At 47.9% G+C, this 22055-nt stretch overlaps 1 protein-coding gene across 1 annotated transcript in view; it reads left to right on the forward strand.

Annotated features, from left to right (window-relative positions):
- Window positions 1-22055, forward strand: part of LOC139382860 (protocadherin Fat 3-like) — a 264053-nt gene that overhangs the window by 179033 nt on the left and 62965 nt on the right. The window contains exons 9-17 of the mRNA XM_071127101.1: window positions 1-64; window positions 1503-4237; window positions 4416-5787; window positions 11614-11810; window positions 14747-14900; window positions 14987-15220; window positions 18150-18539; window positions 19708-19922; window positions 21216-21353. The exon at window positions 1-64 is cut by the window's left edge and continues 147 nt beyond it. Coding sequence (XP_070983202.1) covers window positions 1-64; window positions 1503-4237; window positions 4416-5787; window positions 11614-11810; window positions 14747-14900; window positions 14987-15220; window positions 18150-18539; window positions 19708-19922; window positions 21216-21353 — 5499 coding nt within the window. The remainder of the gene's footprint in view (window positions 65-1502; window positions 4238-4415; window positions 5788-11613; window positions 11811-14746; window positions 14901-14986; window positions 15221-18149; window positions 18540-19707; window positions 19923-21215; window positions 21354-22055) is intronic.

Here is a 22055-nt window from a genome sequence, read left to right on the forward strand (position 1 = left end):
CAGGTGACTGCCCTGGACAAGGACAAAGGAGAGAACGCAGAACTCCTCTATACCATGGAATCAGGTGAGCAACTATACAAATGGCTTTGTAAATAAACAATATGGCCCGAGGAGGTGTGGTATATGGCAAATATACCACAGCTAAGCCCTGTTCTTAGCATGACACAACACTGCGTGCCTGGACACAGCCCTTAGCTGTGGTATATTGGCCATATATCACAAACCTCTGAGGAGCCTTACTGCTATTATAAACTGGTTACCAATGTAATTAGAGAAGTAAAAATAAATGTTTCGTCATACCCATGGTATACCATCTGATACCGTTTACCACAGCTTTCAGCCAATCAGCTTTCTTTGCTCAAACCACCCAGTTTATAATACGAGTTTTAGAACCGGGGTTCTCTAACCTTTTCTAGCATGAGAGCTACTTTTAAAAATGAAACATGGTGGGAGCCACAATTGTTTTTCTTCCAGCTTTTAAATATGCCCATTCTTCCCTGCTCCTCTACCTTGTAACTCTTCCCAGGTCCTTAGAGTTCAAGATGTTTTCTGTCAATATACCTGTTCAAGTAATTGTTTATTAACCACTCTAAGGGGGTCCTATAAAATCTCCTATTTCTTCCCAAAATTCTGTTAGATTTTTCGCAAATGATGTTTTCTCACTTTTATTTAACCTGATTTTAGATTTAGTTAGAGTTTGACACTCAAATGTACAATTGTTCACAGAGAAACAATACAATTGGATGTTCTGAGTCCATGTCATGCTTAAATCACATCAGAAGACCCTTTTTTGGAGGGTCTGGAAGTAAACTAACACATTTATTTTGGAGTGTAATTTTAGTTGCGCATATGGCCCTTCTAATTTGAGGAATGTGCCATCTAATATGACGGTCTAGCGATGGTTCTGTACTGCTGCTACTCTTTTCATTACAAATAATAGATACAAATGATATACTTACTCATGATATACTTCTGCCAGGTAAGCCTACTTTGCAGTTAACATTTAATTGAGAATGTTTTGGGGAAAGTATTTCTGTCAACCTACAAGATGGTTATCACATCAACTGGCTTCACACAGAGTGATAGACAAACCAGCGCACCACACAGACAGACAAGGGCAATATTGCTGGAAATTAATTGGCAGATATTGTATTAGATTTGCTTTTTTAAGCCAATAGTGGCTAACCAGGGGTAGGATAATGTTAATATCGCGTTGATTAGATAGTAGCTGGGAGCTTGCGGTGTCTGATACTTGTGTCTGATACTTGTGAGATTTGTTTATGACATTTTGCCGTGGGAAAACGTGATAATTGCATGTACTTTCAGAATTGTTTAGAAAGCTACTCGGAGGTGGGCTTCAAGCTACTTGTAGCTTCTGATCGACCTGTTGGAGACCCCTGATTTAGACAGTATATCGATAATAGATGACAATATACAAGCAGTTGATATAGATTTCGATGCACTAGTATTTATCATTCATTCTTATGTCTGTTTTCCTTTAGGCAACACGGGGAACACGTTCCGGATTGAGCCGGTTCTGGGGATCATCTCTGTGGCCCGCGAACTCGACCTCTCCACCATCGGCTACTACGTCATTACCATCAGAGTCACCGATAACGGCTCCCCACCACTCTTTGCCACCTCTGTGGTTCGCATCGCCGTCACACTCTCCGACAACGCCGGACCCAAGTTCCCCCAGACCGAGTACCAGGCCGAGGTCACAGAGAACGTTGCCGTGGGAACCTCTGTCACCACAGTAAGCGCCATGAGCCAATCCACGCTGACCTACGACATCCGACATGGCAACAGCGAACGCACCTTCAGGATCAACCAGTACAGTGGCGTGATCACAACTCAGAAACCCTTGGACTATGAGACCACAGCATCTTACAACCTGATCGTCCAGGCCACCAATATGGCTGGTATGGCCTCCAACGCCACCCTGCTCATACGGGTGGTCGATGAAAACGACAACCCACCTGTGTTCCAGCTGCTGTGCTACCAGGGTAGTATCAGCGAGGCGGCGCCCATCAACAGTGTGGTCCTGAACCCAGACAAAACTCCTCTGGTCATCAAGGCCACTGATGCTGACCGCAACCAGAACGCTCTCCTGGTCTATCAGATCGTTGAGGACACAGCCAAGATGTTCTTTACAGTGGATTCTGGCACCGGCTCCATCAGGACTATCGCCAACCTGGACCACGAGACGTTTGCTAGTTTTAACTTTCATGTTCATGTGAGAGACAGTGGGAGGCCTCAGCTGACAGCGGATAGCCCCACCGAGGTCACCATCCAGGTGATCGACACAAATGACTCTCCACCTCGCTTCACCCAAGATACCTACGAAACTGTCCTGCTGCTGCCCACCTATGTAGGAGTGGAGGCATTACAGGTCTCAGCTATGGACCCAGACCAAAACATCCCCACAGAGCTCATCTACTCAGTGACAGATGGCAACCTGGAGCATTTTACCATCCAGCCCTCCAGCGGCATCATCACCGTCAAAAACAACAACTTCTCCAAGGAACGCTTCCGCTTCAACGTCAAAGTGTCCGACGGTAAGTTCTCCAGCACTGCTCTAGTCACTGTTCTGGTCCGTGAGACGCTGGACTCTGGCCTCTTCTTTGCCCACAGCCTCTACTCCTCGTCCATCCAAGAGAACAATACCAACATCACCAAAGTTGCCGTGGTAAACGCAGTGGGGAATCGCCTCAATGAGCCCCTCAAGTACACCCTACTGAATCCTGGGACACGCTTCCGGATCCGACCCACCTCGGGCGTAATCCAGACCACTGGTATTCCCTTCGACCGTGAGGAGCAGGAGTTCTATGAGCTGGTGGTGGAGGCAGGGAGGGAGCACGACCGTCTGCGTGTTGCCAGGGTGATTGTCAGGGTCCAGGTAGAGGACATTAATGACAACGCTCCTGTGTTCGTGGGACTACCGTATTACGCTGCTGTCCAAGTGGAGGCCGAACCTGGTTCGGCCATATTCCGGGTCACCGCTGTGGACCGTGACAAAGGCATCAACGGAGAGGTGTCCTACTACCTGAAAGACGACCACGGACACTTTGAGATCGACAGGCTGACGGGCGGCCTCCGTCTGAAGAAGTCTTTTGAGTCTGACCTGTCCAACCAGGAGTACCAGATGGTAGTTTACACCAAGGACGGAGGTTACCCTCCTCTTTCCTCCACCTTAGAGTTCCCCATCACCGTGGTGAACAAGGCCATGCCCGTCTTCGACAAGTCCTTCTACGCAGTGTCGGTGAACGAGGACGTAGCGGTACACACTCCCATATTAGGAATCAACGCCACCAGCCCTGAGGGCCAGAACATAATCTACACCATCGTGGAGGGAGACCCCTCTCTGCAGTTCGACATCGGCTTTGACACCGGAGTCATCAGAGTCATCAACTCCCTGGACTATGAGATCGCCCCATCCTTCCGTCTGACCATCAGAGCCACAGACTACCTGACCGGCGCCCGTGCTGAGGTGGACGTAGATGTCACAGTTAATGATTTCAATGATAACCCTCCGGTGTTTGAGAAAATGTCCTATATGGCAGTTCTGTCTGAGACTGCCATGATTGGCACTCCGGCTCTGCAAGTGGTGGCTACCGACAAAGACTCTGAGAAGAACAACATTGTACGCTATCAGATATTCTACCCCACAGATGCCTACAACAGCACCGACCACTTCCACATCGACAGCAGCAGCGGCCTCATCTTGACCGCCCGCATGCTCGACCACGAGCTGGTCCAGCGCTACGACTTCATCGTCAGGGCAACCGATAACGGCTTCCCACCGCTGAGCAGTGAAGTGTCGGTCACGGTGGTGGTGAATGACATGAACGACAACCCTCCGGTGTTCAACCAGCTTCTCTACGAGGCCTATGTCAGCGAACTGGCCACGAGGGGCTATTTTGTGACCTGCGTCCAGGCTTCGGATGCTGACAGCTCCGACTATGACAAACTGGAGTACAGCATCCTGTCAGGAAACGAGAGGATGAACTTTGTGATGGATGGTAAGACGGGTATCATCACGCTGTCTGGTCACAGGAAGCAGAGAATGGAGCCAGCCTACAGTCTGAATGTATCCGTTTCTGATGGGGTGTTCACCAGCACAGCCCAGGTGCACGTCAGGGTCCTGGGGGCCAACCTCTACAGCCCTGTGTTTGGACTGAATGCCTACGATGCAGAGGTACGAGAGAATGCAGCGGTAGGAACCAAGGTGATCCAGGTAAGAGCCATTTATTTTAAAGTATCCAGCTTGTGGTAATGAATTGTGTATTTTATTTAATTAATCTTTGATGCACATGATACTATATTTGTAATAGTATTTGTAATATGTTTTGTTTGACATGTTTACTATGTACAATACCCCATCTAAAAGAAAGTAACTTAACTATTATTACCAGGTTAGGGCGACCGATGCTGATCCAGGAGTGTTTGGCCAGATTACCTACTCATTCGTCAACGACGTGGGGAAGGATCAGTTTAGTGTGGACGCCAATGGTCAGATCACCACCCTGGAGAAGCTGGACAGAGAGGACCCTGCCAACAAGGACATTGTCCTTACGGTGGCGGCCCAGGACGGGGGTGGAAGGGCCTCCTACTGCACCGTCCGGGTCTCCCTGGTGGATGACAACGATAATGTCCCTCGCTTCAGAGCTACAGAATACCGTGCTTCCGTCAAATCCGACGTAGGCAAGGGCTTCTTGGTGACCCAGATCCAGGCGTATGATCCTGACGACGGTGCCAACTCTAAGGTGACATACTCGCTCTACAGCGAGGCACACGTGCCCGTGGCGGATATGTTAGAGATCGACCCTGACAACGGCTGGATGGTCACCAAGGGGAGTTTCAGCCACCTGCGCAACTCAGTCCTGTCTTTCTTTGTTAAAGCAGTAGATGGAGGTATCCCTGTCAAGCACTCTTTAGTATCAGTCTACATCCACGTCTTGGCATCTGACGCCCTCATCCCCTCCTTCACCCAACCCCAGTTCTCATTTACCGTCCCAGAGGACACTCCTATCGGAGCTGCCCTAGGGTCCGTCCGCCTCATCACCCCACCAGGCTACGCCTCGCTGCCAGTCACCTTTGCTCTGGTCAACGGAGAGACCGGGGAGAACAACCAGGATGGAGTCCTGGTGGTGGACAGGGACACTGGGGTCATCAAGCTGGACAAGCCCTTGGACCACGAGGTCATCACTGCCTTCCACTTCAAGGTCACAGCCACCGTGCAGCAGGCCAAGCTGGACTCTGTGACCAGCGTTGACGTAGAAGTCAAAGTCCTGGATCTGAACGACAACAAGCCAGCATTTGAATCCAACTCCTACGAGGCGACAGTGATGGAAGGGATGCCTATCGGCACCATAATCTTCCAGGTTCAGGCTCTGGACCCAGACTCTAGAGCTAACGGACAGGTTACATACAGCCTAGCCACGTTGGCGCAATCCGAAGGGGAGCCTGACCAATCCACACAGACCTTCACCATTGACACCAACACTGGCTGGATCTCTACTCTCAAGGAGTTGGACCATGAGATGTACCCGTCCTACGCCTTCCTGGTGGTGGCCTCAGACCTGGGGGAGACCCTGGCCCTCTCCTCCACCTCCACGGTGACCGTGGCCGTGTCGGACATCAACGACAACCCGCCCAGATTCCTGGATGAGAGGTACCTGGGCTCGGTGCGCGAGAGCGACCCCCCTGGTGAGGTGGTGGCGGTGCTCAACACTAGAGACGACGACAGCTCTACAGTGAACCGCCAAGTCAGCTATCACATCACAGGTGAGTCAGTGAATGGGAGTGTGTGTGTTATTAATGTGTTTAGCTGTTTGTCCTCTTTATGCATCTTCATTTGTCTCACTGTCTGTCTTTCAACTTGTCTTCTGTCCCCCTGTCTCACTCACTGACTGTCTGTCTGCTTCTCTACCTTCATATTGGCTATCTCTGTCTGACTCTGTCTCTCTGTCTCACTTCACTGCCTGCCTCTCTGTCTGTCTGTCTGTCTGTCTGTCTGTCTGTCTGTCTGTCTGTCTCTTTCGGTCTCTCTGTCGGTCTCTCTGTCTGTGTTACTGTCTGTCTGTCTGTCTGTCTGCCTGTCTCTCTGTCGGTCTCTCTGTCGGTGTGAATCTGTCTGTCTGTCTGTCTGTCTGTCTGTCTGTCTGTCTGCCTGTCTCTCTGTCGGTCTCTCTGTCGGTGTGACTGTCTGTCTGTCTGTCTGTCTGTCTGTCTGCCTGTCTCTCTGTCGGTCTGTCTGTCTGTCTGTCTGTCTGTCTGTCTGTCTGTCTGTCTGTCTGTCTGTCTGTCTGTCTGTCTGCCTGTCTGTCTGTCTGTCTGTACCACTGTCTGTTTCCTTGTTTACTTTAGATAAACTCTTCTGTATTCTGCCTGGCTCATCTCCAAACCATCACAACAACGCTTGTGAATATACAAGAGGGAAACCAATAACAATAAATTAAGTATGAGGCTTGATTCATAATTCATAAATTTTTTATTCATATCTTAGGTATGTTTGCGCATACTAGCAGTGGAGGTTTGATTAATAAACAAACGTTGTCGCAGTAATAATGATTTGAATACTGCTGAGACTAGCTCTTTCCCAGATAAGCAATTTTTTCATCACAAAATATGGCGTGCCTGCACAACCCCCCTGACATCGGCGAACGCCGCGGAAGTAGTAAATAGAGTTATAGTAAACAGTTTAAGTGTACCTGCGGTGCATTTGATGAAAGTTGTTGCTATAGCGATATATCCTGTTTTTATTTATTTCCATAGCTTTAATGGATGGGTGTTTATTTTAAAGTGGAGACTGGAGAGAGTTAATTAGATTGTGGTTGACCCAGGGACATCAATGGGAAGTGATTTTCATAAATGTTTTTACCTTTTAGGGAGCTGAGTATTTGGTTTGGTGAAGCACCTGGCAGTTGAAAGAGTGGTAAAGTCTGTTTTGTTACATAATGAAACAAAGATATAAAAGGTGAGAGAGAAGGACAAAAGATGACTAAATCTGTCTTTTATGAATGTCTTGTTGAAAAGAGGGTTAGAGTTGCCTGATTTGTTCTCTGCTAATTGACAAGTGGGGAAATAACAATGAAGTAGGAACGCCCAATGAGACGGAGCGGTGGATCGCCATGCCGACTGGGAATAGGAAGCTAATGAAGGACTTTGAAAAGCAGGAAACCCTCTTCTGAATGAAATTGTAATTAGCATTGCCAGGAGGGAGGGCGGGAGAGATGTGACCTTACCTACAACAGAAAGAGAGAGGGAGATAGATTGAGAAGGAGAATTAACTTATGTTAAACACTGCATAGAGAAAGAGAGAGGATCAATGACAGAGAGCTTGGACCAAAACAGAGAGAGAGAGAGAGAGAATTGGCATTACACACTGCTGGGAGAAGAAGAGAATGAACGACAGCTAGATGTGACCTGAACGGATTTTACACACTTTTACAAAGAGACACATTGAATCGATCTTTGACACAGCAGGAAATAGTTAGAAAACCAGGGATATAGGGATATATGTTGTTATACTAGCACAAAGAAAATGCCTGTATTGAACATGTACCAACACCACAAGGTGAAAAACAACATTTCATTTAGCTGGGTGTTGTCTTGGGAGGATTTTAACATTTTGACGGAAGCCAGGGGATGCGATATGACAAATCCGTTGACTCCCAGCCGCTCTCAAAGCCTCACCTAGACTTCTGCGTCTTAGTTGTCCCACACCATACTTGATAAGGTATCATGGAAGTTTAATAAAATGTAAACAAACTGGGAAAAGGAAATGTAATGATTGAGTGTTTGTGATGTAATTTAGGCGCAATGTGGTTGGTCAGGCTTACAGGAAGTGTGTCTGTGTGTCTGAATCATTTACAATGATGGAAATATTTTTATGTGTGCTCCGTTTGCGTCCGTTGTCCCCGCCCGGTCCGTTGTCCCCGCCCGGTCCGTTGTCCCCGCTCGGTCCGTTGTCCCCGCCCGGTTCGCATCGATAGATCAATATCATGCATTTAGCCACCGGCTGATTTAATTACACAGAGTTTAGTGATGTTGAGATGAAATGGGAAGTCGGGTGTTTAGAGCTATCAGACCATATTGAGGGGAGTGGAGAGGAAAAACCAATTAGGATGTTGTTGTCATAGGAGGGGAGGGGAGAGGAAAAACCAATTAGGATGTTGTTGTCATGGGAGGGGAGGGGAGGGGAGGGGAAAAACCAATTAGGATGTTGTTGTCATAGGAGGGGAGGGGAGGGGAAAAACCAATTAGGATGTTGTTGTCATTGAAGGGGAGGGGAGAGGAAAAACCAATTAGGATGTTGTTGTCATAGGAGGGGAGAGGAAAAACCAATTAGGATGTTGTTGTCATAGGAGGGGAGGGGAGGGGACAGGAAAAACCAATTAGGATGTTGTTGTCATAGGAGGGGAGGGAAGAGGAAAAACCAATTAGGATGTTGTTGTCATAGGAGGGGAGGGGAGGGGAGAGGAAAAACCAATTAGGATGTTGTTGTCATAGGAGGGGAGGGGAGGGGAGGGGAGAGGAAAAACCAATTAGGATGTTGTTGTCATAGGAGGGGAGGGAAGATGAAAAACCAATTAGGATGTTGTTGTCATAGGAGGGGAGGGAAGAGGAAAAACCAATTAGGATGTTGTTGTCATAGGAGGGGAGGGGAGGGGAGAGGAAAAACCAATTAGGATGTTGTTGTCATAGGAGGGGAGGGAAGATGAAAAACCAATTAGGATGTTGTTGTCATGGGAGGGGAGGGGAGGGGAGGGGAGAGGAAAAACCAATTAGGATGTTGTTGTCATAGGAGGGGAGGGAAGATGAAAAACCAATTAGGATGTTGTTGTCATAGGAGGGGAGGGAAGAGGAAAAACCAATTAGGATGTTGTTGTCATAGGAGGGGAGGGGAGGGGAGAGGAAAAACCAATTAGGATGTTGTTGTCATAGGAGGGGAGGGAAGATGAAAAACCAATTAGGATGTTGTTGTCATAGGAGGGGAGGGGAGGGGAGAGGAAAAACCAATTAGGATGTTGTTGTCATAGGAGGGGAGGGAAGATGAAAAACCAATTAGGATGTTGTTGTCATGGGAGGGGAGGGGAGAGGAAAAACCAATTAGGATGTTGTTGTCATAGGAGGGGAGGGAAGATGAAAAACCAATTAGGATGTTGTTGTCATAGGAGGGGAGGGGAGAGGAAAAACCAATTAGGATGTTGTTGTCATAGGAGGGGAGGGAAGAGGAAAAACCAATTAGGATGTTGTTGTCATGGGAGGGGAGGGAAGATGAAAAACCAATTAGGATGTTGTTGTCATGGGAGGGGAGGGGAGAGGAAAAACCAATTAGGATGTTGTTGTCATAGGAGGGGAGGGAAGATGAAAAACCAATTAGGATGTTGTTGTCATAGGAGGGGAGGGGAGAGGAAAAACCAATTAGGATGTTGTTGTCATAGGAGGGGAGGGAAGAGGAAAAACCAATTAGGATGTTGTTGTCATGGGAGGGGAGGGAAGATGAAAAACCAATTAGGATGTTGTTGTCATGGGAGGGGAGGGAAGATGAAAAACCAATTAGGATGTTGTTGTCATGGGAGGGGAGGGAAGATGAAAAACCAATTAGGATGTTGTTGTCATGGGAGGGGAGGGAAGATGAAAAACCAATTAGGATGTTGTTGTCATAGGAGGGGAGGGAAGATGAAAAACCAATTAGGATGTTGCTGTCATAGGAGGGGAGGGGAGAGGAAAAACCAATTAGGATGTTGTTGTCATAGGAGGGGAGGGAAGAGGAAAAACCAATTAGGATGTTGTTGTCATAGGAGGGGAGGGGAGGGGAGGGGAGAGATGTTTCAGACAGACATAATATCTGTGACTGACAGAAGTCTTTTGGCTGTGTGTGGTGTGTTGTCAGGGGGTAGTGGTCAGTGAGTTAGGTTGACTCAGATGTCAGATCCCTAGTCTACACTCTGTGGACACTTTCTTAATCGAATGCACTTATTATATGTCACTCTAGATAAAAGCGAGGACTTCTAGCACTTCTCTTCTCTGTCATTATGTTGTTTCCCTCTTTTTCTCACGTCCTACTTTCTCTCAATGTCTGTCTGTCTGTCTGTCTGTCTGTCTGTCTGTCTGTCTGTCTGTCTGTCTGTCTGTCTGTTGTCTGCCTGCCTGTCTGCCTGTCTGCCTGTCTGCCTTACTGCCTGCCTGTCTGTATGTCTGTCTGCCTGTCTGCCTGTCTGTCTGCCTTACTGCATGCCTGCCTGTCTGCCTGCCTTTCTGTCTTACTGTCTGCCTGCCTGCCTGCCTGCCTGCCTGCCTGCCTGCCTGTCTGTCTGTCTGTCTGTCTGTCTGTCTGCCTTTCTGTCTTACTGCCTGCCTGCCTGTCTGTCTGCCTGTGTGTCTGCCTGCCTGCCTGCCTGTCTGCATACCTGCCTACCTGTCTGCATGTCTGTCTGTGTGTGTATAGCAACTCCTTTGTTGCTGAGAATTTCCCTGTACAGCAGGAAATGCAAAGTTGTACTGTATTGAAGGTTTAAAAATACTACTGAAGTTTGTAATTTCCACTTTAAAATTGATTGGCACAACGAAAAATGTATCAACCGGTACAAAAAATGTCCATTAATTATAATCCACATAATTATTCACATTTCCTCAAATTAATATCTTACAACTGTAGTCTATTACTGAGTCTGCATGGCTGGTACTCACACTGAGACTGCAGCCTCCCGCTCACTCACTAGTCTAGGAGAGGCTTCTTTGCTCTCTGTGAAAAGGTCCACTCTGCTGTGAAGAGTGTTGTGTCTAGTACAGACAGAGAACAGTAAGTGTTACACAACTCTAAATGTCTCCACATAATAACTCAGTAATACCACTGTAACAGCTTCTTCAGTGTTTCAGCTGTAGGTTACATGTATGCCTGTTTGTCTCTCTCGCTACATCTCCTTCTCTCCCTTTTCTCCTCTTCCTCTCTTCTCTCTCTCCCTTTTGTTATATATTTTTCACTCTCTCGTCCTCTTCTGTTTCCTCGCTCTCTCTTTCATCATCTATCTCTTTCCATCCTTCCTTGACCCTCTATCTCTCTGAGGGGCAGGTGTGAGTGTAGTTACTAAGGTTCTGTGAATGAGATGCTGTCGCTGACCCAGTCTAATGTGTATTTGGTAGGAAGATGGCACTACCTACTGTAGTGCTGAGCTGAGCCGGCTGCTGTTACAGGTGGTGAATTACCAAGGTCCTTATGTGCTTGACACTCATTGATTGCTACACTGTTAATTCCAGTGCAACGTCCAAATAAAAAGCTCTGTGTTAGACGGAGCGCTGTGTGTGTGTGTGTGTGTGTGTGTGTGTGTGTGTGTGTGTGTGTGTGTGTGTGTGTGTGTGTGTGTGTGTGTGTGTGTTGGCCCTCAGACTACAGCCTCCTGTGTGTGTGTTTTTGTTTGTTAGACAGTGAGACTGTGAGTGTGTGTGCATTTCTCTGGTTTGTGTGTGTATATAAACTCTCTTTCTCCCTCCCTACCTTTCTCCTCAGGTGGGAACCCTCAAGTGTGTATATAAACTCTCTCCCTCTCTCCTCAGGTGGGAACCCTCGAGTGTGTATATAAACTCTCTCTCTCTCTCTCTCCTCAGGTGGGAACCCTCGGGGGGTGTTTGCCCTGGGGCAGGTGCAGGGTGAGTGGAAGATGTACGTGAAGCGCCCACTGGACCGTGAGGAACAGGAACTATACCTCCTCAATGTTACCGCTAGCGACGGCCTGTTCGTCACCAGGGCAACCGTGGAGGTGTCTGTGACTGACACCAACGACAACAGCCCCGTCTGTGACCAGGTCAGTCACACTCTTTATTTACAGACTGTTCCATATGTACACTACTGCATTTCATATGTTTATGTTTATTGGTCATTATTGTAATCTGTTTTCTGAATTACATAGTTTCCTGCAATATAGTGATACACTGGTATTGATTATCGTAGGTGTTTACTGTTTAGTGTAAGCTGTCTCATAACGGGCCCAGAAATGTGACTTTACAGTTGAATTCCACTTGTCTTATATGTATTTGTGTTTTATGTTCAAGCCTCAGTCATAACTCATATTTAATAGTTTTGTTTGTCTGTTTCCAGATTCTGCAGGGTCTGTTATTTTACTGTAAACAAGCACTGTGTATTTTAGACTGGATCATTTAGAGTGTGTTTTTATGTGGTGTCTCTTTGTTCCTGTGTGAGGTCTGGTGATATGTAGCTGTGGTTGTGTCTCTGTGTTCCTGTGTGAGGTCTGGTGATATGTAGCTGTGGTTGTGTCTCTGTGTTCCTGTGTGAGGTCTGGTGATATGTAGCTGTGGTTGTGTCTCTGTGTTCCTGTGTGAGGTATGGTGATATGTAGCTGTGGTTGTGTCTCTGTGTTCCTGTGTGAGGTCTGGTGATATGTAGCTGTGGTTGTGTCTCTGTGTTCCTGTGTGAGGTCTGGTGATATGTAGCTGTGGTTGTGTCTCTGTGTTCCTGTGTGAGGTCTGGTGATATGTAGCTGTGGTTGTGTCTCTGTGTTCCTGTGTGAGGTCTGGTGATATGTAGCTGTGGTTGTGTCTCTGTGTTCCTGTGTGAGGTCTGGTGATATGTAGCTGTGGTTGTGTCTCTGTGTTCCTGTGTGAGGTCTGGTGATATGTAGCTGTGGTTGTGTCTCTTGTGTTCCTGTGTGAGGTCTGGTGATATGTAGCTGTGGTTGTGTCTCTGTGTTCCTGTGTGAGGTCTGGTGATATGTAGCTGTGGTTGTGTCTCTGTGTTCCTGTGTGAGGTCTGGTGATATGTAGCTGTGGTTGTGTCTCTGTGTTCCTGTGTGAGGTCTTGTGATATGTATCTGTGGTTGTGTCTCTGTGTTCCTGTGTGAGGTCTGGTGATATGTAGCTGTGGTTGTGTCTCTGTGTTCCTGTGTGAGGTCTGGTGATATGTAGCTGTGGTTGTGTCTCTGTGTTCCTGTGTGAGGTCTTGTGATATGTAGCTGTGGTTGTGTCGCTGTGTTCCTGTGTGAGGTCTGGTGATATGTAGCTGTGGTTGTGTCTCTGTGTTCCTGTGTGAGGTCTGGTGATATGTAGCTGTGGTTGTGTCTCTGTGTTCCTGTGTGAGGTCTGGTGATATGTAGCTGTGGTTGTGTCTCTGTGTTCCTGTGTGAGGTCTGGTGATATGTAGCTGTGGTTGTGTCTCTGTGTTCCTGTGTGAGGTCTGGTGATATGTAGCTGTGGTTGTGTCTCTGTGTTCCTGTGTGAGGTCTGGTGATATGTAGCTGTGGTTGTGTCTCTGTGTTCCTGTGTGAGGTCTTGTGATATGTAGCTGTGGTTGTGTCTCTGTGTTCCTGTGTGAGGTCTGTTGATATGTAGCTGTGGTTGTGTCTCTGTGTTCCTGTGTGAGGTCTGGTGATATGTAGCTGTGGTTGTGTCTCTGTGTTCCTGTGTGAGGTCTGGTGATATGTAGCTGTGGTTGTGTCTCTGTGTTCCTGTGTGAGGTCTGGTGATATGTAGCTGTGGTTGTGTCTCTGTGTTCCTGTGTGAGGTCTGGTGATATGTAGCTGTGGTTGTGTCTCTGTGTTCCTGTGTGAGGTCTGGTGATATGTAGCTGTGGTTGTGTCTCTGTGTTCCTGTGTGAGGTCTGGTGATATGTAGCTGTGGTTGTGTCTCTGTGTTCCTGTGTGAGGTCTGGTGATATGTAGCTGTGGTTGTGTCTCTGTGTTCCTGTGTGAGGTCTGGTGATATGTAGCTGTGGTTGTGTCTCTGTGTTCCTGTGTGAGGTCTTGTGATATGTAGCTGTGGTTGTGTCTCTGTGTTCCTGTGTGAGGTCTGGTGATATGTAGCTGTGGTTGTGTCTCTGTGTTCCTGTGTGAGGTCTGGTGATATGTAGCTGTGGTTGTGTCTCTGTGTTCCTGTGTGAGGTCTGGTGATATGTAGCTGTGGTTGTGTCTCTGTGTTCCTGTGTGAGGTCTGGTGATATGTAGCTGTGGTTGTGTCTCTGTGTTCCTGTGTGGGGTCTGGTGATATGTAGCTGTGGTTGTGTCTCTGTGTTCCTGTGTGAGGTCTGGTGATATGTAGCTGTGGTTGTGTCTCTGTGTTCCTGTGTGAGGTCTGGTGATATGTAGCTGTGGTTGTGTCTCTGTGTTCCTGTGTGAGGTCTGGTGATATGTAGCTGTGGTTGTGTCTCTGTGTTCCTGTGTGAGGTCTGGTGATATGTAGCTGTGGTTGTGTCTCTGTGTTCCTGTGTGAGGTCTGGTGATATGTAGCTGTGGTTGTGTCTCTGTGTTCCTGTGTGGGGTCTGGTGATATGTAGCTGTGGTTGTGTCTGTTTGAGCAGTGTGTTTGCTGTATATGCTAAGGAACTGTGTTGATTTCTAATGCAGTTTGATAGACAGTGTTTTGTGCTGTGTGTTAGTTACTACTGTTAGTTCTGTCTATCTAGGGAGCTGTTGTACACTATGAGGACAGTAGTGGCGTGGTTGATGCTGACTGATATACAGGCTACTGCGTTATGTAGTTAGTATTCCCTTCTTGTTGTTTATAGAGGAGCTGTATGTTCTGAGGGATAACTTGTTGATGTTAGTATGTTCTTGTTGTGTGTGTAAATGTTATGTATTATGAGTGTTGTGGGGGTTTGATGTCAGTAGCCTATATTTGTGTTGTCTCTGGATAAATGAATTATGACTGTTGTTAGTATGTTCTTGTTGTGTGTGTAATGCTATGCATTATGAGTGTTGTGGGGGTTGATGCTATCTTGTTGTGTGTGCAGGCTCTATACACGGCCTCGGTCCCAGAGGATATCCCAGTCAACAGACTGATAGTGGGGGTTGGGGCCAGCGATGCTGATGTAGGGGTCAGTGCTTGGATCCAGTACTCTCTACATGGACCGGGCTCTGAAGACTTCAGCATCGACCCAGACACTGGTACACTACCTTTACTTTGTATGAGTTTTACCAATGAAGTTGATGTGTGTGTGATCTTAACCTGTCTCTCCTCTTTTTCTGTTCAGGCGAACTAAAGACCGCCCAGGCTCTGGACAGGGAGAAGACCCCTGTGTACAGACTGGTTGCCCAGGCGACAGACGGTGGTGGTCGGTTCTGTCGTGCGGAGGTCCACCTGACGCTGTTGGATGTGAATGACAACCCTCCGGCGTTCTCTGCCCCCCACTACACTGCCAGTGTGTATGAAGACACATCCACCAAGGCCTTGCTTACACGCATACAGGCCATCGACCCTGATGAAGGTAGGAATGGAATATTCTCTGCTCTGTTTCTCCCTCACTCTCTGTCTCTGTCTCTCCCTTTCTCCCTCTCCCTCTCTCTCTCTCTCTCCCTCTCCCTCTCCCTCTCTCTCTCCCTCTCCCTCTCCCTCTCCCTCTCCCTCTCCCTCTCCCTCTCTCAATTCAATTCAAGGGATTTATTGCATGGGAAACATATGTTAACATTGCTAAAGCAATTGAAGTAGATAATAAACAAAAGTGAAATAAACAATAACATATTAACAGTAAATATTACACATACAGAAGTTTCAAAACAATAAAGACATTTCAAATGTCCTTTGATGCGCGGGGAGGAGAGAGAGAGAGGGGGAGAGGGAGAGAGAACCAGAGAGAGAGCGAGAGAGAGAGAGGGAGAGGGAACCAGAGAGAGAGAGAGAGATAGGGAGATAGAGAGGGAGAGGGAACCAGAGAGAGAGAGGGAGAGGGAGAGGGAACCAGAGAGAGAGAGAGAGAGGGAGAGGGAACCAGAGAGAGAGAGAGAGAGGGAGAGGGAGAGAGAGGGAGAGGGAACCAGAGAGAGAGAGGGAGAGGGAGAGGGAACCAGAGAGAGAGGGAGAGGGAGAGGGAACCTGAGAGAGAGCGAGAGAGAGAGAGGGAGAGGGAACCAGAGAGAGAGCGAGAGAGAGAGAGGGAGAGGGAACCAGAGAGAGAGGGAGAGGGAACCAGAGAGAGAGAGAGAGAGAGGGAGAGGGAACCAGAGAGAGAGAGGGAGAGAGAGGGAGAGGGAACCAGAGAGAGAGAGGGAGAGGGAGAGGGAACCAGAGATAGAGAGAGAGGGAGAGGGAGAGGGAACCAGAGAGAGAGAGAGAGAGAGGGAGAGGGAACCAGAGAGAGAGCGAGAGAGAGAGAGGGAGAGGGAGAGGGAACCAGAGAGAGAGAGAGAGAGGGAGAGGGAACCAGAGAGAGAGAGAGAGAGGGAGAGGGAACCAGAGAGAGGGAGAGGGAACCAGAGAGAGAGAGAGGGAGAGGGAGAGGGAACCAGAGAGAGAGAGGGAGAGGGAGAGGGAACCAGAGAGAGAGAGAGAGAGGGAGAGGGAACCAGAGAGAGAGCGAGAGAGAGAGAGGGAGAGGGAACCAGAGAGAGAGGGAGAGGGAACCAGAGAGAGAGAGAGAGAGAGAGAGGGAACCAGAGAGAGGGAGAGGGAACCAGAGAGAGAGAGGGAGAGGGAACCAGAGAGAGAGAGAGAGAGAGAGAGAGAGAGGGAACCAGAGAGAGAGAGGGAGAGGGAACCAGAGAGAGATAGAGAGAGAGTGAGAGGGAGAGGGAACCAGACAGAGAGAGAGAGAGAGAGAGGGGAGAGGGAACCAGAGAGAGAGAGAGGGAGAGGGAGAGGGAACCAGAGAGAGAGAGAGAGAGCGAGGAAGAGGGAACCAGAGAGAGCGAGAGAGAGAAGGGGTATCAGGGAGGAGAGAGAGAGCGAGGAAGAGGGAACCAGAGAGAGAGAGAGAAGGGGTATCAGGGAGGAGGGAGAGAGAGAGAAGGGGTATCAGGGAGGAGAAAGAGAGAGAGAGAGAGAAGGGGTATCAGGGAGGAGAGAGAGAGAGAGCGAGGAAGAAGGAACCAGAGAGAGAGAGAGAGAGAGAAGGGGTATCAGGGAGGAGAGAGAGAGCGAGGAAGAGGGAACCAGAGAGAGAGAGAGCGAGGAAGAGGGAACCAGAGAGAGAGAGAGAGAGAAGGGGTATCAGGGAGGAGAGAGAGAGCGAGGAAGAGGGAACCAGAGAGAGAGAGAGAAGGGGTATCAGGTTGGAGAGAGAGAGAGAGAGAGAGAGAGAGAGAAGGGGTATCAGGTTGGAGAGAGAGAGAGCGAGAGAGAGAGAGAGAGAGAAGGGGTATCAGGGAGGAGAGAGAGAGAGAGAAGGGGTATCAGGGAGGAGAAAGAGAGAGAGAGAGAGGGGTATCAGGGAGGAGAGAGAGAGAGAGAGAGAGAAGGGGTATCAGGGAGGAGAAAGAGAGAGAGAGAGAGAGAGAGAGAGAGAGAGAGGGGGTACCAGGGAGGAGAAAGAGAGAAAGAGAGAGAGAGGGAGGGGTATCAGGGAGGAGAAAGAGAGAGAGAGAGAGAGAGGTATCAGGGAGGAGAGAGAGAGAGAGAGAGACAGAGAGAGAGAGAGAGAGAGAGGGGTATCAGGGAGGAGAAATAGAGAGAGAGAGAGAGAGAGAGACAGACAGAGGGAGAGAGAGAGACAGAGGGAGAGAGAGACAGACAGAGAGGGAGAGAGAGAGAGAGAGAGAGAGAGAGGGAGAAGGGGTAACAGGGAGGAGAGATTCATGTTTGAACTGGAGTCAACCTCTCTATCTCCCTTTGCATTTTAATTTTCACTAGCACTCTTTCTCTTTCTATCTCTCTTTTCTCTATCACTCTCTCTTGCTCTCTCTCTTTTCACTAGCTCTCTTTCTCTTTCTCTCTCACTTTTCTCTATCACTCTTTCTCTTTCTCTTTTCACTAGCACTCTTTCTCTTTCTCTCTCTCTTTTCTCTATCACTCTCTCTTTCTCTTTCTCTCTCTTTTCACTAGCACTCTCTCTCTTTCTCTTTCTCTCTCTTTTCACTAGCACTCTCTCTCTTTCTCTCTCTCTTTTCTCTATCACTCTCTCTTGCTCTCTCTCTTTTCTCTATCACTCTCTCTTGCTCTCTCTCTTTTCACTAGCACTCTCTCTCTCTCTCTCTTTCTCTCTCTCTTTTCACTAGCACTCTCTCTCTTTCTCTCTCTCTTTTCACTAGCACTCTCTCTCTTTCTCTCTCTCTCTTCTCTATCACTCTATCTTGCTCTCTCTCTTTCTACTGTCTGTTTTCTGATATCTCAACTCTCAAAACACACACCCACAGACCGCAATCCATAAATGAAATAATGTATTAATGAAAGATTGTTCTAATATCTGTCTCCGCTCTCTCCAGGTGTCAGTCGTAAGGTGGTATATTCTCTGGCCGACTCTGCCGGCGGCTTCTTCTCCATCGACAAGTCCTCCGGCATCGTGGTCCTGGAACGTATCCTGGACCGCGAACAGCAACCGTCCTACATGATCACGGTCAGAGCGTCCGACCAGGGCTCTCCGGTCCGCCTGTCCTCCCTGGTCAACGTGACCGTCACGGTCCTGGACATCAATGACAACCCGCCGGTGTTTGAGCGGCGTGACCACCTCGCCACCGTGCCAGAGGACGTGGGGTTAGGGACGGAGGTGGTGAGAGTGTACGCAGCCAGTAAGGACATTGGAACCAACGCTGAGATCACCTATAGTATCCGCTCAGGCAACGAGCACGGAAAGTTCCACATGCACCCCCTCACTGGTGAGTTCCCATATGCAGAATATAAAGTTGAAATGTGTGTACAGTACCAGTCAAACGTTTGGACACACTTACTCATTCCAGGGTTTTTCTTTATTTTTACTATTTTCTACATTGTAGAATAATAGTGAAGGCATCAAAACTATGAAATAACACATACGGAATCATGTAGTAACCAAGAAAGTGTTAAACAAATCAAAAATATGTTATTTTTGAGATTCTTGAAGTAGCCTCCCTTTGACTTGATGACTGCTTTGCACACTCTTGGGATTTTTTCAACCGGCTACTTAAGGAGGTCACCTGGAATGCATTTCAATTAACAGGTTTGCCTTGTTAAAAGTTAATTTGTGGAATTTCTTTCCTTTTAAATGTGTTTGTGACAATCAGTGGTGTTTTGATTAGTCAGGGGTGGTATACAGAAGATAGTCCTATTTGGTGAAAGGCCAAGTCCATATTATGGCAAGAACAGCTCAAGTAAGCAAAGAGAAACGACAGTCCATTATTACTGTAAGACATGAAGGTCAGTTAATCTGGAACATTTTAAGATCTTTGACTGTTTCTTCAAGTGTAGTCGCAAAAACCATCAAGCGCTTTGACCCAAAGTTACCTCTGCTGCAGAGGATAAGTTCAGTAGAGTTACCAGCCTCTTGACCAAGAAGGAGAGTGATGGAGTGCTGTATCAGATGACCTGGCCTACACAATCACCTGACCTCAACCCAATTGAGATGGTTTGGGATGAGTTGGCCTGCAGAGTGAAGGAAAAGCAGCCAACAAGTGCTCAACATATGTTGGAACTCCTTCAAGACTGTTCAAAAGCATTCCTCATGAAGCTGGTTGACAGAATGCCAAGAGTGTGCAAAGCCGTCATCAAGGCAAAGGGTGGCTACTTTGAAGAATCTCAAATATAAAATATATTTTGATTTGTTTAACACTTTTTTGGTTATTACATGATTCCATATGTGTTATTTCATAGTGTTGATGTCTTCGCTATTATTCTACAATGTAGAAAATTGTAAAAATAAAGAAAACCCTTGAATGAGTAGGTGTGTCCAAACTTTTGACTGGTACTGTATGTCTATGTTTGCAAATTCGTGTTACAGACTTCTACATGGCGTTTGAAGTAGGTTCCCTACCTACAGTACCTATTGACCTTCCACCCTCTTTGTACCAGGTGCCATCGCTGTGTCCAAGCCTCTGGACTTTGAGACGTGTAAAGACTACTTCCTTACTGTGGAGGCCAGAGATGGTGGAAAACCGCCCCTAAGCGCCGTAACCATGGTAAACATCAACCTGACGGATGTCAACGACAATGCACCCATGTTCAGCCGAGACGTCTACACTACTGTCGTATCCGAGGACGCAACCATCGGAGAGTCCGTCGTCAAGGTACAGTATGTCTTGTTGGCTCTTTAACATGGATCGGTTCAGCTGTGTTTCCCAGACCTCTCCAGGAGCACCCCAATATCTTTAACCTGGACTAGTTCAGCTGTGTTTCCCAGACCTCTCCAGGAGCACCCCAATCTCTTTAACCTGGACTAGTTCAGCTGTGTTTCCCATTTCTCTCCAGGAGCACCCCAATCTCTTTAACCTGGACTAGTTCAGCTGTGTTTCCCAGACCTCTCCAGGAGCACCCCAATCTCTTTAACCTGGACTAGTTCAGCTGTGTTTCCCATTTATCTCCAGGAGCACCCCAATCTCTTTAACCTGGACTGGTTCAGCTGTGTTTCCCATTTCTCTCCAGGAGCACCCCAGTCTCTTTAACCTGGACTAGTTCAGCTGTGTTTCCCAGACCCCTCCAGGAGCACCCCAATCTCTTTAACCTGGACTAGTTCAGCTGTGTTTCCCATTTCTCTCCAGGAGCACCCCAGTCTCTTTAACCTGGACGGGATCAGCTGTGTTTTCCATTTCTCTCCAGGAGCACCACAGTCTCTTTAACATGGATCGGTTCAGCTGTGTTTCCCATTTCTCTCCAGGAGCACCCCAATCTCTTTAACCTGGACTGGTTCAGCTGTGTTTCCCATTTCTCTCCAGGAGCACCCCAATCTCTTTAACCTGGACTAGTTCAGCTGTGTTTCCCATTTCTCTCCAGGAGCACCCCAGTCTCTTTAACCTGGATTGGTTCAGCTGTGTTTCCCATTTCTCTCCAGGAGCACCCCAGTCTCTTTAACCTGGACTAGTTCAGCTGTGTTTCCCATTTCTCTCCAGGAGCACCCCAATCTCTTTAACCTGGACTAGTTCAGCTGTGTTTCCCAGACCTCTCCAAGAGCACCCCAGTCTCTTTAACCTGGACTAGTTCAGCTGTGTTTCCCAGACCCCTCCAGGTGCACCCCAATCTCTTTAACCTGGACTAGTTCAGCTGTGTTTCTCAGACCCCTCCAGGAGCACCCCAGTCTCTTTAACCTGGACTAGTTCAGCTGTGTTTCCCAGACCCCTCCAGGAGCACCCACAGTCAGGTTGAACTCATTTGGACTTTTCTGGTACAAACACACCTGATTCAATCTGAACTAATCATCAAGCCCTTAATTAATTAGGTCAAGTGTGCTCATTCTGGGATACATCCAATAAGTTCAACTGAATGGGGGTACTCAAAGAAACACTAACCATCTTACTGTGTGTGTGTGTGTGTGTGTGTGTGTGTGCGTGTGTGTGTGTGTCTAACCCCATCTCCTCCTCCTCTAGCTGACAGCTGAGGACGTAGACAGTCAGGTGAATGGTGATATCCTCTACTCCATCGTCAGTGGTGACAGAGAGAACCAGTTCTTCATAGACCCTCTCTCTGGCATGGTGAAGGTCAACAAACAGCTGGACAGAGAGACGGTGAGCACACACGCACACACACACACACACTCACACACAAACACACACACGCACACAAACGCACACACACACACACACACACACACACACACACACACACACACACACACACACACACACACAGGTACACACAAACGCAAGTACACACACACACAGGCAAACACAAACACACACACAGGTAAACACACAGACGCAGGTAAACACACACATAAATAAACCAACACTATGGCCAATACAACCACAACATGAACACTAATAACAAGGACTTTCTCTGACATGCTCACCGCAACATCACCATCACAAACACTCCCACCATTATCCCCCTACAGCTAGGTACCTCCTCCTGACCATTTCCCTTATGGAGATTGTTCATTTCCTCTAGTTAGAGAGTGGAGGCATTACATCCTATCCCTCCTCTTCCCAGGCTGCTTTCTTCCCTCGTTTGTCTTGTTCTCCGGAGCGCTTGAAGTGTTCCGAGTGTGTCTTCTGATTCCCCTCATAAAGAATTCATAAGTGTGGCCAGTGACAGTGATCTGATCGTGCTCCAAAGAAAACGCCTGGGCTTGTGGGGGATCAAAGAGCTGATGAAAGTGTGTTTGGGTTATCAGAAAGAGCGCAGCCCCGAGTGCGTGTGTGTGTGTGTGTGTGTGTGTCTTCACCCACCACTATTTCCATACAGGTTATTTTCTCTCTCTCCTAATC

Source organism: Oncorhynchus clarkii, chromosome 24 (genome assembly GCF_045791955.1).
Source record: "Oncorhynchus clarkii lewisi isolate Uvic-CL-2024 chromosome 24, UVic_Ocla_1.0, whole genome shotgun sequence".
Taxonomy (NCBI): Eukaryota; Metazoa; Chordata; class Actinopteri; order Salmoniformes; family Salmonidae; genus Oncorhynchus; species Oncorhynchus clarkii.